The following is a 12919-nucleotide window of genomic DNA, read 5'->3' as shown; positions in this document are numbered from 1 at the left end:
AAAATATTCTTTTTGTTTTCTCTGGAGAGTGGCTGGTCTCCGGTCTACATTGGCAGGAAGGTAACCCTGGGTAAGAAATAAACAAAACACATACATGGTTATAGCTAATTCATGGAGTCCCTATTATTAAGTGTGAAATAAAAAGACTTGCATCCTACCTAAGCTTGGCATTCTGAAATCTGACACAGAGAGGAGCACAAAGTGTGGGAAAAAAGAAACACACACAGAGGAGGTCAGCCAGCTGAACACAATGCAAGCAACACTCCCGACAGCACTCAGGAAGGGGCCCAGGCTTACGTCTGCAGCCTCCTGGTGCAGGCCCTCCCCACTCACCTGGACAAGAGTCCCACAGGCCCTGCAGCAGGTGGGCCCAAGGCTCTTCTACAGCAGGGCTGCGAGATGAAACAAGCGCCTCTCTAGAGGCCTCATACACCAGAAAGGATTCCAAAGTCTGAACTGTCTTCTAACAGCAACCACGCACACACACACCACACACGCACACACACACGCATACATGCACGCATATACACACATACGTGTGTACGTACTCTCACTTATGCAAATGTGCTAATTTCAAAGACTCATGGGCCTGTGGCAGCTGCAGGCTCAGTACCTAAAGGGGACTTGAAGTCAGAAAGGGCCAGGAAGCACAAGGAGGTCACGAAGAGCCTGATTCCTAGGCCAGACTGCCTGGGATTTCATGGTTTCTGTTGCCTTGTTTCTACTTTTTCACTTGACATTGTTGACAGTATGTAGTTGTCCCTAAGTATCTATGAGGGATACCAAAATTCTTAGCTACTCAAGACCCTTATATAAAATGCCATAGTATTTGCATGTAACTTATGCACATCTGCTTGAATACTTTAATCTCTAGATGACTTATGACACCTGACACAAGGTAAATGCTATGTAAGTAATTGTTATACTGTGTTGTTTTTATTTATATTATCTTTTGTTGCATTGTTACTATTTTTATTTATTTTTTTTTTTTGAGATGGAGTCTCACTCTGTCATCCAGGCTGGAGTGCAGTGGCATGATCTCGGCTCGCTGCAAACTCCGCCTCCCAGGTTCGTGATTCTCCTGCCTCAGCCTCCCGAGTAGCTGGGATTACAGGCACCCGCCACCACGCCCAGCTAAATTTTGTATTTTTAGTAGGGGTTTCACCATGTTGGCCAGGATGGTCTCGATCTCTTGACCTCGTGATCCACCCACCTCAGCCTCCCAAAGTGCTGGGATTACAAGCGTGAGCCACCGCGCCGGCCTTTTTTTCCCAAATATTTTCGATGCACAGTTGGTTGAATCTGCAGATGCAAAACTCCCAGATATAAATGGCCAATTCTAATTTATAAAATAAGATGCACCCATTTTAAGCAATCAGTTTGGTGGCTTTTGACAAAGGCATCCAGCTATGTAACTCCTGCTCCAAGGAAGATATAGACACACTTCCATCCTCCTGCCCCCATATACTTCCCAGTACCCTCTGCAGTCCACCCCAGCCCTGGCCGGGTAGGTGCTCACCTCCTCACTGTGCATGGCTGAGGCTGCCCTAGAACTCCCCAGAAACGGAGTCACTCAGGACCTACACTTTGTGCGAGCTTTTCCTTCACTCCGCAGCACAGCGCCTTCTGAGATGGATCCAAGTTACGTGAATCAGCTGTGATTTCCTTTTTCTAGCTGCGTCCGTTGAATGGATCCACCAGTTTGTTAAAGATTCGCCTGTCAATGAGCATTTCGGTTGTTTCCGGTTTGGGGTTTGTTGCATTCCTGCACAGGATTTTCGTGGGCATACGCTTTGGGTTTTCACGGTTAAATACCTAGGAGTCGAGTTACTGGGCCATAACATTGGGATATGTTTAGTTTTCTAAGAAACTGTCAGCTCTTTTTCCAAAGAAATTACTCCACTTTACATTCCAACAAGCAACGTATGAGAATTCCAGATGCTACATAGCCTTTCCAACACTTAGTACTGTGAATCTATCCGCCATGCTGTTGGGTGTGGTTTTAATTTTGTTTCCATAATGATTAATGATACCGAACATCTCTTCATGGAGCCATCGCATCTCTTCTTTGATGAAGTATCTGTTCAAATCTTTGGCCCGGCTTTTACTCAGGTTGTGTGTCATCTTATTACTGAGTTTGATGAGCTCTGTACACACTCTAGATACAAATCTCTTTTTCCTTTGTACTTACTGTCATTCCTCTCCCCAGTCTATGGCTTGCTTTTCTGTCTCAAACAGATAAGGTCTTAAAGTTTCATGAAGTCCAGTTGATAGTTTTTCTAATTAGTGTTCCTGTATCTTATATAAAAAAGATTTTCAGACAGACGCGGTGGCTCACACCTGTAATCCCAGCACTTTGGGAGGCCGAGGCAGGCGGATCACGAGGTCAGGAGTTCGAGACCAGCCTGGCCAACATGGTGAAACCCCATCTCTACTAAAAATACAAAAATTAGCCAGACGTGGTGGCATATGCCTGTAATCCCAAATACTCAGGAGGCTGAGGCAGGAGAGTCACTTGAACCCGGTAAGAGGAGGTTGCAGTGAGCCTAGATCATGCCACTGCACTCCAGCCTGGGCAACGGAGCAAGACTCTGTCTCAAAAAAAAAAAGAAAAGGCTTTTCTCCTTGTTTTTTTCCTAGCAGTCTTACTGCTGTGCCTGGCCATGTCTTTCTCATCCCTCAAGTGTCTCCAGTGGTCACTTCTCCCATGAGGTCTGACCGGGCTCCTGGTCAGTAGTCACGTCTCCCACGAGGTGGGGCTGGTCACCTGGCACTCCAGCAGCATCTAACAGGAAGTTCACTCAGGACCAGGCCCTCATGGTACCAACCAGATGGCGGGCACATAAGCTTTCACTGGGTCAATCACATATGAACGAGTGACTGAATGAACAAATACATCCCTGATGGCACTTTTAGCCTTTGAAAGTGTTTCCACATCTATAGTAGACATCACTGTGTTAGTCACCAAACATCTACTCATCCTGGCTGGAACAGAGCCCTGAAGCTGCTCTGGGAGCCACGTCACCCTCTACCCAACCCTTGTGGTCCGGATGGGAAGCCTCTTCCTTCAGGACAGGTCTTGACGGGGCTAAGCTACACGGCTAAGCCATCTTCCAACCACTATGACTGACAGTTTGGGGGTGGAGAGGTGGCCCAATGCAGGAATAGGAGCCAAGCCAGGGCTTTTCTTGGCTGCTGCTGTGAATGAAAGTGAACGTGCACAGTGTGGAGTTGTGGCGGCCACCCTCTGATGGGAGGGGAGAATCACAAGCTGCAGGTCCACCGAGAAAAGCTGACCTGAAAGAGAGCGGGACTCAGAGAGCCGCCAGGCCTCGAGCATGAAGCCAGACTCCAGCCCCATCTTTTCAGCTGTGTGGGCACTGGCATTCCTTCCATCCTCCTTAAGCTTCCACTGGCATCTATTCGATATTATAAATTACACTCAGGCACACTCATGTTAACACATTAGGATCACACCACTGAAATTTCTTTTTAATAAACGCTTATTGAAGTATAGCATATTTATATAAAGGTGTACCCCAAAATCGTGTGAATAATCACAAACTGAACACATCCATCAATACCACCCAGGTAAAAGCCAGACCATCACCGCCTTAGCAGGCCTCTCGGTCGCCGCCCCTTACCTCCTCCCCTCCTAAGTGGCATTTTTTCTGTCTGGCTGCTTTCATTCAGTGTTACACTTGAAAATTAATTCATGTTATAACGCGTAACAGTAGTTCCTTCCTCCACTGTCGCATAACACTGCTGTGTATGAAATCCATTCTGTTAACAAACATTTGTGCTGTTTCCAGTTTTTGCTTTAAAGATTCTTGAAGCTCCCTTTTACAGTACATGAGATGCATTTCTGTTAAGTGTATACCTGGGAGTGGGCCTGCTAGGTTTGCATACCTCTGAAAGACTTTGCTAAAGAATTTTCAAAGTGACTCTACTCCTATCAGAAGTGTACGCAAATTCCCAATGTCCTACATCCTTGCCAACACTTGATACTGTGGAACGTTTTCACATTAGCCATTCTGATGGCTTTGCAGTGGTATCTATTAAGCTACATTTCGTTTTCATCTGAATCTCCCAGGAGACAAAGCGATGCCGTTGCGTGTCTGCATCTGTGAAGTGTGAGTACAGATGTTTGAGTCCCTTCCCATAACGCCATCTGCCTCCTCCTTTCTGATTCACAGGCGTTCATATCCAGATAGTCCACACGTGAGCCCTGCTGTAAACAGCCTCCTTCTGTGACTTGCCTTTTCACCCTATTAATGATGTCTTTGATGAAGAGAAGTTCCTAACTTTAATGTAGCCCAGTTTATGATTGGTCCTTTCCCTTTAAAATCATGGCCATATTCCCACTGTCGTTAAGTCCTGTTCTACAACAGGAATCAGCAAACTACGGCCCACCACCTATTTGTGTAAATAGAATTTTGCTGGACAGGGCACAGCCCATCTGTTTATGTACTGTGTGTGGCTGCTTTTGCCCTATCGCAGCACAGTGGAGAGGTTACAAGAGACCACACGCCCCACAGGCTCAAATATTTACTATCTAGGCCTTTACAGAAAACATTTGCCAACCGTGCTCTAAAACATCCATTTTGAAGGCGACACTGGCTTCCATCATACGCATTTCTATGTCACCTTTCCCCAATTTGTATTTTGATTATTTCTAATTGTCCAGTATTCTCAAACACACATCAGCTAACAATGTCAATTACTTCCTGAAGTAAACTTCCTACAGTGAACTTTTAGCTCAAAGGAATACCTTGAAGGTATCTTCAAGGTTCATGATGCGTGATTTCCAAGTAGCCCTGGCAGAAAGGGCATCGGGTCACAACGGCCTGGTTACACGCGTGTCAAACGCATCCCCAATCCAATGGGAGGAGGTGCCCCAGGGGAGAACACTCTCTCCAGAAAACAATCGCTTGGTGAATTACGGTATTCTGGAGGGGGGCACAGAACAGTCTAGCTGCCAAGATGCACTCAAGAGGGACACTCAGAGCCCTCGTGATGGAGGAAAGGTGTGGCCATTATTCCCGCCTGCCTCTATTTTCCCATAAAATGAGGAAATAGTAGTATTCCAAAGAGCGTACTGATTCGCATAATTCTAACAGTCACTGGCCGGGCGCAGTGGCTCACACCTGTAATCCCAGCATTTTGAGAGGCAGAGGCGGGCAGATCACGAGGTCAGGAGATCGAGACCATCCCGGCTAACACAGTGAAAATACTAAAAATACAAAAAATTAGCCGGGCATGGTGGCGGGCACCTGTAGTCCCAGCTACTCGGGAAGCTGAGGCAGGAGAATGGCGTAAACCCAGGAGGCGGAGGGTGCAGTGAGCCAAGATCGCGCCACTGCACTCCAGCCTGGGCAACAGAGTGAGACTCCGCCTCAAAAAAAAAAAAAAAAAATTTCTAACAGTGACAAAAAGAATAACCAGCCCCAAGTGTGCATAGAAGTGCCAGGTGTGGTTCTGCAGTGCCTTCCGGGTGGTTATTTAATGACCCACCCACCTGAGCATCTCCAGAATCAGGCCTCTTTCACTGGGATGTGCTGGTGGATCGCCAGATGCAGAGCTCCTTCTGTTGGGTACCCAGCCCTGCCCCCAGTGATGGGAAGGCATAAGATTACAAGTGGGGGTGGTGACGGCCAGACCTGAGTGAAACAAGCTTCTACTTCAAGTTAAAGCCAGCTTCACAGATAACCCTCTCAGAGCCACAGGCTTCATCCAGACCCGTCTGCACCTTATTGTTATTTCAAGCCTGTCCGTCTCTTGACAATAACAATTACATAAGATTACTTCTTTGTCTTTGCCCCAAAATTGCCATACCCATAGGTGAACTAAGGAAGGGCTGGGTCCTCACCAGGCTTCGTGCTTCACACAGTGCTGCTTTAATCCCACTAATCACAGAAGGCCATCACTGTCCCTATCTGCAGACAAGGAGACAGGCTCAGGAAACATGGTTAACATGCCCAGAGTCGCACGGACACAAAGGCAAACTCAAGCCAAGCCCCAGCTCCTGACCTGAGGTCCCACACTGCTCAGGAGAGCCATGTGATCCCAAGTCACTGAAGACCTGGGGACAAATCCGCACGCTGAGAGCCACCCACAGATACACACAACAACAACATTCATTCACCCAGCCCCAGCTACTCTCCCACCCGCTGCTCAGCCCTGGATACAGAGACGCTGAAGACTGGCCAGGCTCACAGGGGACTGTCCATCAGTGGGTGGACACAGACCCCACGGTCCTTTCTCCACACTCTGCCACAGAGACCCTGTGAAAATCACATCATTTTAACACCACCACCCCGAAAAAACTTCCAATTGCTTCTAATCACGCCCAGCATAAAAGCCCAGGCCCTGCCTAGGCTGACGGCTCCTGTGAGCCTGGCGCTTCCTGCCTCTGACCAAGAGGCTGACACTCGTCACTCACCATGGCCCCTCCCACTTTTACTTCGCTGCTTAAATGTTCCTTAAATGCCACACCTCTCCTGCCTCAGTGCCTCTCTCTGAACTTACTGTTCCTCTGCTAGGACCCATTTCATCTAGATCAGGGGTTAGCAAACTGACCATCAGCCAATCCTGCCCACCCATTTTTGTAAATAAAGTGTTATGGGAACACAACTATATGCTTTCCTTTATACGGATTCCCTGTGGCTGCTCTGGGCCACAATGGCAGAGATGAGCTGCAACAGACCACAGGGGCCACCAAGCCCAGGGTGTTGACTGGCTGCCCTTTCGAGGACAGCCGCTGTCCGCTGCTCTCAGTCTGTGCAGGGCCAGCAGCCGCCTTTCCACGAGAGCACCCTCTCTCGGTCTCCACCTCCCCGGTTGTTGGAGGAGCCCACGGCACTGCTTCCTGTTACCTACTGTTCTCCCTCTTCATCACCTGTGTCTGGTGGGCACTACTCCCCGATGGGAAACACAGTGAGGGAATGGGTAAGCCCTCTCCACAGAATGAACCAGACAGGAATGCACCCCCAGGTGCCTGCACAGCTGCCTCCCTCGCTCCTCTATGTCCTCACTCAAAGTCACCTCCTCAGTGCGGCCCACCCTGACCACTACCCACCTACTTCAACAGATGCTTTCCCTCCTCGGCCCTCACCATCCCACCAAGCTGATCCCAGGCCTTTTCCTACAGCACTCCTCACCTTCCATAGCACATCAAATCTACCTCTCGGTGTATTGTTTGTCTTCTCCCACCAAAATGTGAGGTCCACGAGGGTGGAATGTTTGTCCAAGGGCTTGGAACGCTGTTTGCCCCACAACGGACCCTCAGTCCTTCCTCGCTGAGTGCAAGAGTGATCGCGACGTGCAGCGATCCTGTCAGACCCAAAAGTGGCCACAGCCCTGAGACTCAGGGAGAAAGATGCGTGCGCTCACTTGGGACAAGTAAGAACAGGCATACAGTTCTGGGTTTGGTTTTGATAGTGGAGAAGACAGGTGGAGAGAAAGAGACAGAGCACGGAGGACACAGGGAAACGTGTCCAGCTTGGCCCGGGGCAAGGTCGGAAACAGAGCCTGGCCAATGATGGGTGTGAAGCTGCGTGCAGCAGCCAGGAGAGAAGGCCTGTGTGCCAGTGAAGGGGCCCGGCCTTCAACACAGGGCAGCGTGGGCCACCAGGAGCGATCAGCTAGGCCGTGGTGTAGGCAGCCTGACATCAGCTGCATTCAGTGGCAACAAAAAATCCATAGTGAACTTGCAAGAGGGCTCTCAGAAATACTTCCCATTCCCCAAAATGTAAACTTCACTTGAAACACAAATTCTAAAAGGCAAGTACATCATCATCGGAACGCAGGCAATAAAAACCCTACACGTGCTCCTGACACTCCCATCCCTAAAGGAAAACACACATATGCAAGTTGAGGCCTTTCAATAATTAAGCAAGACTAGAAATTATGCAAATGAAATACATTCAAGTATGCAATGAATTTTAAATGACAGAACTACAGAAAACTTAATTGCTGTATTAGCATGCTATGAAAACACTAATCATAAATGTACAACAATGCATGCATATACTTATATCTAAATTGTCCCGGTGACACAAAAATCAAACTGTTCCCTCCCACTGTGTTCATATGCAAACCTACCTCAATATACTGCAAAAAGAAAGATAATACTGGAGTTTCACTCATCATTTTTAACCATTAGACTCACTAATGCAAATGTTCAATGTTTAATTTGTTTTTGTGCCATGTTTCTGAAATACTTATTTTAAAAAGAGCCAGAAATATGACTCTGTTTAGCAGTAATTTTTAAAAAGTTACTACCTTGCTTGCATAAAATGTAAACATTAAGTAGTATTACTTGTGGCTTAATGGTATGTTCTAGATTAGATATTAGTTTTTAACAAATGACAAGTCATGTTTCTCGTCCTTCACTGAAGTGGAACTGCCCACTCGTCAATTAAAAATAAGGCTACTAGAATCATGTTAATGACAAATCATAAACACAATGAAAAAGAGTCATTAGTTTGCCAGACCCTGAAATAGGTTCCCACTCAAGCACAGCTTTGGTTATCTGCCTTTTTAAGCTGGACAAATGATAAATTCTCAATTCTGGGCGTAACTGTTAACCTCTGGATCCTGGAAGGACTCATGGACTGGAATAAATCCCTCCTATCGTACCTACTCACCCGAGCCCTCCCAGACGACAAGCTCATGGCTCTCAGCGAGTCTCACTCAGCCTCTCTCCTCCAACGCGAGCCCTCCAATGCCCCAGGCCAGCTCTCCTGCCCAGGTACCTCAGCCCAGGTGTGTGCTGCCTGCAGCGGCGGGCATAGCGCATGACTTTCAACGACCTGCTTCCCAGGTGGCTCATGTATGCCCCACCCTGCCCCACTGGAGCCTGAGTGTCCTAGAGCCACCGTCTCCAGCCCTGGGCACATGTGAGAACCCCCAAGAACCGAGGTAACAGTATTTCCTGAGCTCCCCAGGTGATACTAACATGCGACCAGAATGGAAACCCACATGTGAAGAGGGCAGGCCTGAACCTCCCACACCCTGGCCTCCCATCCCCCGCCTAGCCACAGGGTAGGCACTCTGTGGACTGCCTGGTTCACAGCAATGCTGGAGTCAGTCAACACCCTGATGCCTGAGTCCACCCTAGAGATTCCAATTTGCTTCACGGGCCCGGACACAAGGACCGGGAAAAGCTCCCAGAAGAGTTGAATGGGAAGCCAGGTTTAAACCTTGGGACTCAGGGAATGATAAAGAGGCATCCTTGATTGGGGAGACCCCTTCCCTGCTGAGTTCCCAGTCCCCACCATTGTCCCAGAGGTTCTTGTAACCCCAGCACCTGCAGAGGGCCTGGCTGAGGGCAGATGTGTGAGCAGCACATGCTGACTCAGGGATGGGTGACTGGCATCGTGCACTGTGCTCCCCAGATCTGTCCTCTTACAGAAGGCCCAGAGCCATGGTGCAGCATGACTGCCTGAGGAGCTGGATGGCATCAGTGCTCGCCAACACAGGGCATGGAGCGTGGCAAATGCACAGTGAGCACTTGTTCCCAGAAAAAGAACCAACGCTTGCTCCCTACTCTAGCTGCCAGAGTCCTCTTACCCCACCCCTGTAGTCTTTGGCCCCTCAACTCCCTTATCTGTCCCTTCTCAGTTCTTCCTGTCCCAGCTCTAGCCCCTCCCAAGAGCCTGCCAGAAGCAGCCTCCCCTTACAACCAGCACTGCTCCTACGAGCCAGACACTGGGCGAGAACAGCCTGGTCCCTGAGTTGCCTGCCCACACGCCTGTCCACAAGAATCTCTGAATGCATGGTCCGACACAGGGCAAGCACTCAGTAAGGGACAGACACAGGGCAGCAGCGCACTGGACAGACACAGGGCAGCAGCGCACTGGGAGCACAGGAATAAGATCCTGAGAGAATGGGCTATGTCTCCACGTAGCCTAGGTCTGTCGGGGTTGGAGGGGGCAAGAGAAAAAGGCAGGCCTTCTACTAGCTGTTCTGCAGGCCCCAGGGGGACGACTTGGTCTTCTTCCCTGCCTGCTATTTCCCAGCACCTGACACAGTGCCTAAAACACAAAGTGCTCAATAAATGCCAATGGATGAATGAATGGATGAATGAATGAATGAACCAACCAACGACTCTTTCAAGGCTTTACTCTTCCAGAAACACAGGCTCACCGCTCCCAGTTTCATCCTTCAGAATAAAACCCAAGCAATGGGGTGGTAGGGAGGGCAGTAGGGCGGCTGTCACCTGGCCTCCTCTTGGGCCCCTCTACCCCAGCCTGTGTTCCTGCTTGTCCCACCCCTACTGCGTACCCCAGCTCTCATGGCCTCCCCACTTCCCACTAGCAGAGAGAACACTAACAACACTTTTGAGATGCCACGTAAGATGCCACCTTCCCCAAGAAGCCTTACTTGGCATCCTCATGAACCCTTTCTTAGCACCCCACATTTGCAATGACAAGCTTTGCTCCCTGACCTAACATTTATTTTCTACTCATCATCAATCCAAGCCCTGAGAGGGCCAAGAACCACCACGTTCATCCCTATCCCTTGTGACTGCAAGTCTCCACACCCTCCCCTCCATCCCTGCCTGCCATGGCCTTGCGCATCCCAGGTGTGAAGTCCCCTCTTAGCAGAAGCTGACCCTCAGCACTAAACTGCCTCCACGCTGTGCTACTCCTCCACCCCGATTCATACTTGTTTTTTTTTTTTTTTTTTTTTTTTTTTTTTTTTTTTTTAGAATTTTCTTTTTTTTTTTTTTTTGTTTTTTTTTTTTTTTGTTTTTGTTTTTTTGTTTTTTATCTTTTATTTTAAGTTGGAGGGTACATATGCAGGTTGTTACATAGGTAAACTTGTGTCAGGGGGTTATACAGATTATTTTGTTACCCAGGTACTAAGCTACTTACCCAGTAGTTATTTTTTATTTTTTTTTTTTTTCAGCTTCAAGGCAAAAAGTTTAATAAATTAAAACATTCTTTTTTTTTTTTTTTTTTTTTTTTTTTTTTTTTTTTTTTTTTTTATACTTTAGGTTTTATGGTACATGTGCCCAATGTGCAGTAAGTTACATATGTATACATGTGCCATGCTGGTGCACTGCACCCACCAACTCGTCATCTAGCATTAGGTATATCTCCCAATGTTATCCCTCCCCCCTCCCCCCAACCCACAACAGTCCCTGAAGTGTGATGTTCCCCTTCCTGTGTCCATGTGTTCTCATTGTTCAATTCCCACCTATGAGTGAGAATATGCGGTGTTTGGTTTTTTGTTCTTGCGATAGTTTACTGAGAATGATGATTTCCAATTTCATCCATGTCCCTACAAAGGACATGAACTCATCATTTCTTATGGCTGCATAGTATTCCATGGTGTAGATGTGCCACATTTTCTTAATCCAGTCTATCATTGTTGGACATTTGGGTTGGTTCCAAGTCTTTGCTATTGTGAATAATGCCGCAATAAACATACGTGTGCATGTGTCTTTATAGCAGCATGATTTATAGTCCTTTGGGTATATACCCAGTAATGGGATGGCTGGGTCGAATGGAATTTCTAGTTCTAGATCCCTGAGGAATCGCCACACTGACTTCCACAAGGGTTGAACTAGTTTACAGTCCCACCAACAGTGTAAAAGTGTTCCTATTTCTCCACATCCTCTCCAGCACCTGTTGTTTCCTGACTTTTTAATGATCGCCATTCTAACTGGTGTGAGATGGTATCTCATTGTGGTTTTGATTTGCATTTCTCTGATGGCCAGTGATGGTGAGCATTTTTTCATGTGTCTTTTGGCTGCATAAATGTCTTCTTTTGAGAAGTGTCTGTTCATGTCCTTCGCCCACTTTTTGATGGGGTTGTTTGTTTTTTTCTTGTAAATTTGTTGGAGTTCATTGTAGATTCTGGATATTAGCCCTTTGTCAGATGAGTAGGTTGCGAAAATTTTCTCCCATTTTGTAGGTTGCCTGTTCACTCTGATGGTAGTTTCCTTTGCTGTGCAGAAGCTCTTTAGTTTAATTAGATCCCATTTGTCAATTTTGGCTTTTGTTGCCATTGCTTTTGGTGTTTTAGACATGAAGTCCTTGCCCATGCCTATGTCCTGAATGGTATTGCCTAGGTTTTCTTCTAGGGTTTTTATGGTTTTAGGTCTAACATGTAAGTCTTTAATCCATCTTGAATTGATTTTTGTATAAGGTGTAAGGAAGGGATCCAGTTTCAGCTTTCTACATATGGCTAGCCAGTTTTCCCAGCACCATTTATTAAATAGGGAATCCTTTCCCCATTTCTTGTTTTTCTCAGGTTTGTCAAAGATCAGATGGTTGTAGATATGTGGCATTATTTCTGACGGCTCTGTTCTGTTCCATTGATCTATATCTCTGTTTTGGTACCAGTACCATGCTGTTTTGGTTACTGTAGCCTTGTAGTATAGTTTGAAGTCAGGTAGCATGATGCCTCCAGCTTTGTTCTTTTGGCTTAGGATTGACTTGGCGATGCGGGCTCTTTTTTGGTTCCATATGAACTTTAAAGTAGTTTTTTCCAATTCTGTGAAGAAAGTCATTGGTAGCTTGATGGGGATGGCATTGAATCTGTAAATTACCTTGGGAAGGATGGCCATTTTCATGATATTGATTCTTCCTACCCATGAGCATGGAATGTTCTTCCATTTGTTTGTATCCTCTTTTATTTCCTTGAGCAGTGGTTTGTAGTTCTCCTTGAAGAGGTCTTTCACATCCCTTGTAAGTTGGATTCCTAGGTATTTTATTCTGTTTGAAGCAATTGTGAATGGGAGTTCACTCATGATTTGGCTCTCTGTTTGTCTGTTATTGATGTATAAGAATGCTTGTGATTTTTGCACATTGATTTTGTATCCTGAGACTTTGCTGAAGTTGCTTATCAGCTTAAGGAGATTTTGGGCTGAGACAATGGGGTTTTCTAGATATACTATCATGTCATC

General features: G+C 47.0%; 1 protein-coding gene across 1 annotated transcript in view; it reads right to left on the bottom strand.

Annotated features, from left to right (window-relative positions):
- TBC1D22A (TBC1 domain family member 22A) overlaps window positions 1–12919 on the bottom strand; it is a gene marked incomplete at its 5' end in the record, with an annotated part of 424244 nt that overhangs the window by 290963 nt on the left and 120362 nt on the right. The window contains 1 exon segment of the mRNA NM_001133321.1: window positions 1–66. This exon segment is cut by the window's left edge and continues 63 nt beyond it. Within this exon segment, the coding sequence (NP_001126793.1) occupies window positions 1–66 (66 nt within the window).

This window comes from Pongo abelii, chromosome 23 (genome assembly GCF_028885655.2).
Source record: "Pongo abelii isolate AG06213 chromosome 23, NHGRI_mPonAbe1-v2.0_pri, whole genome shotgun sequence".
Taxonomy (NCBI): domain Eukaryota; kingdom Metazoa; phylum Chordata; class Mammalia; order Primates; family Hominidae; genus Pongo; species Pongo abelii.
This window is presented reverse-complemented; position numbering and strand designations above follow the sequence as displayed.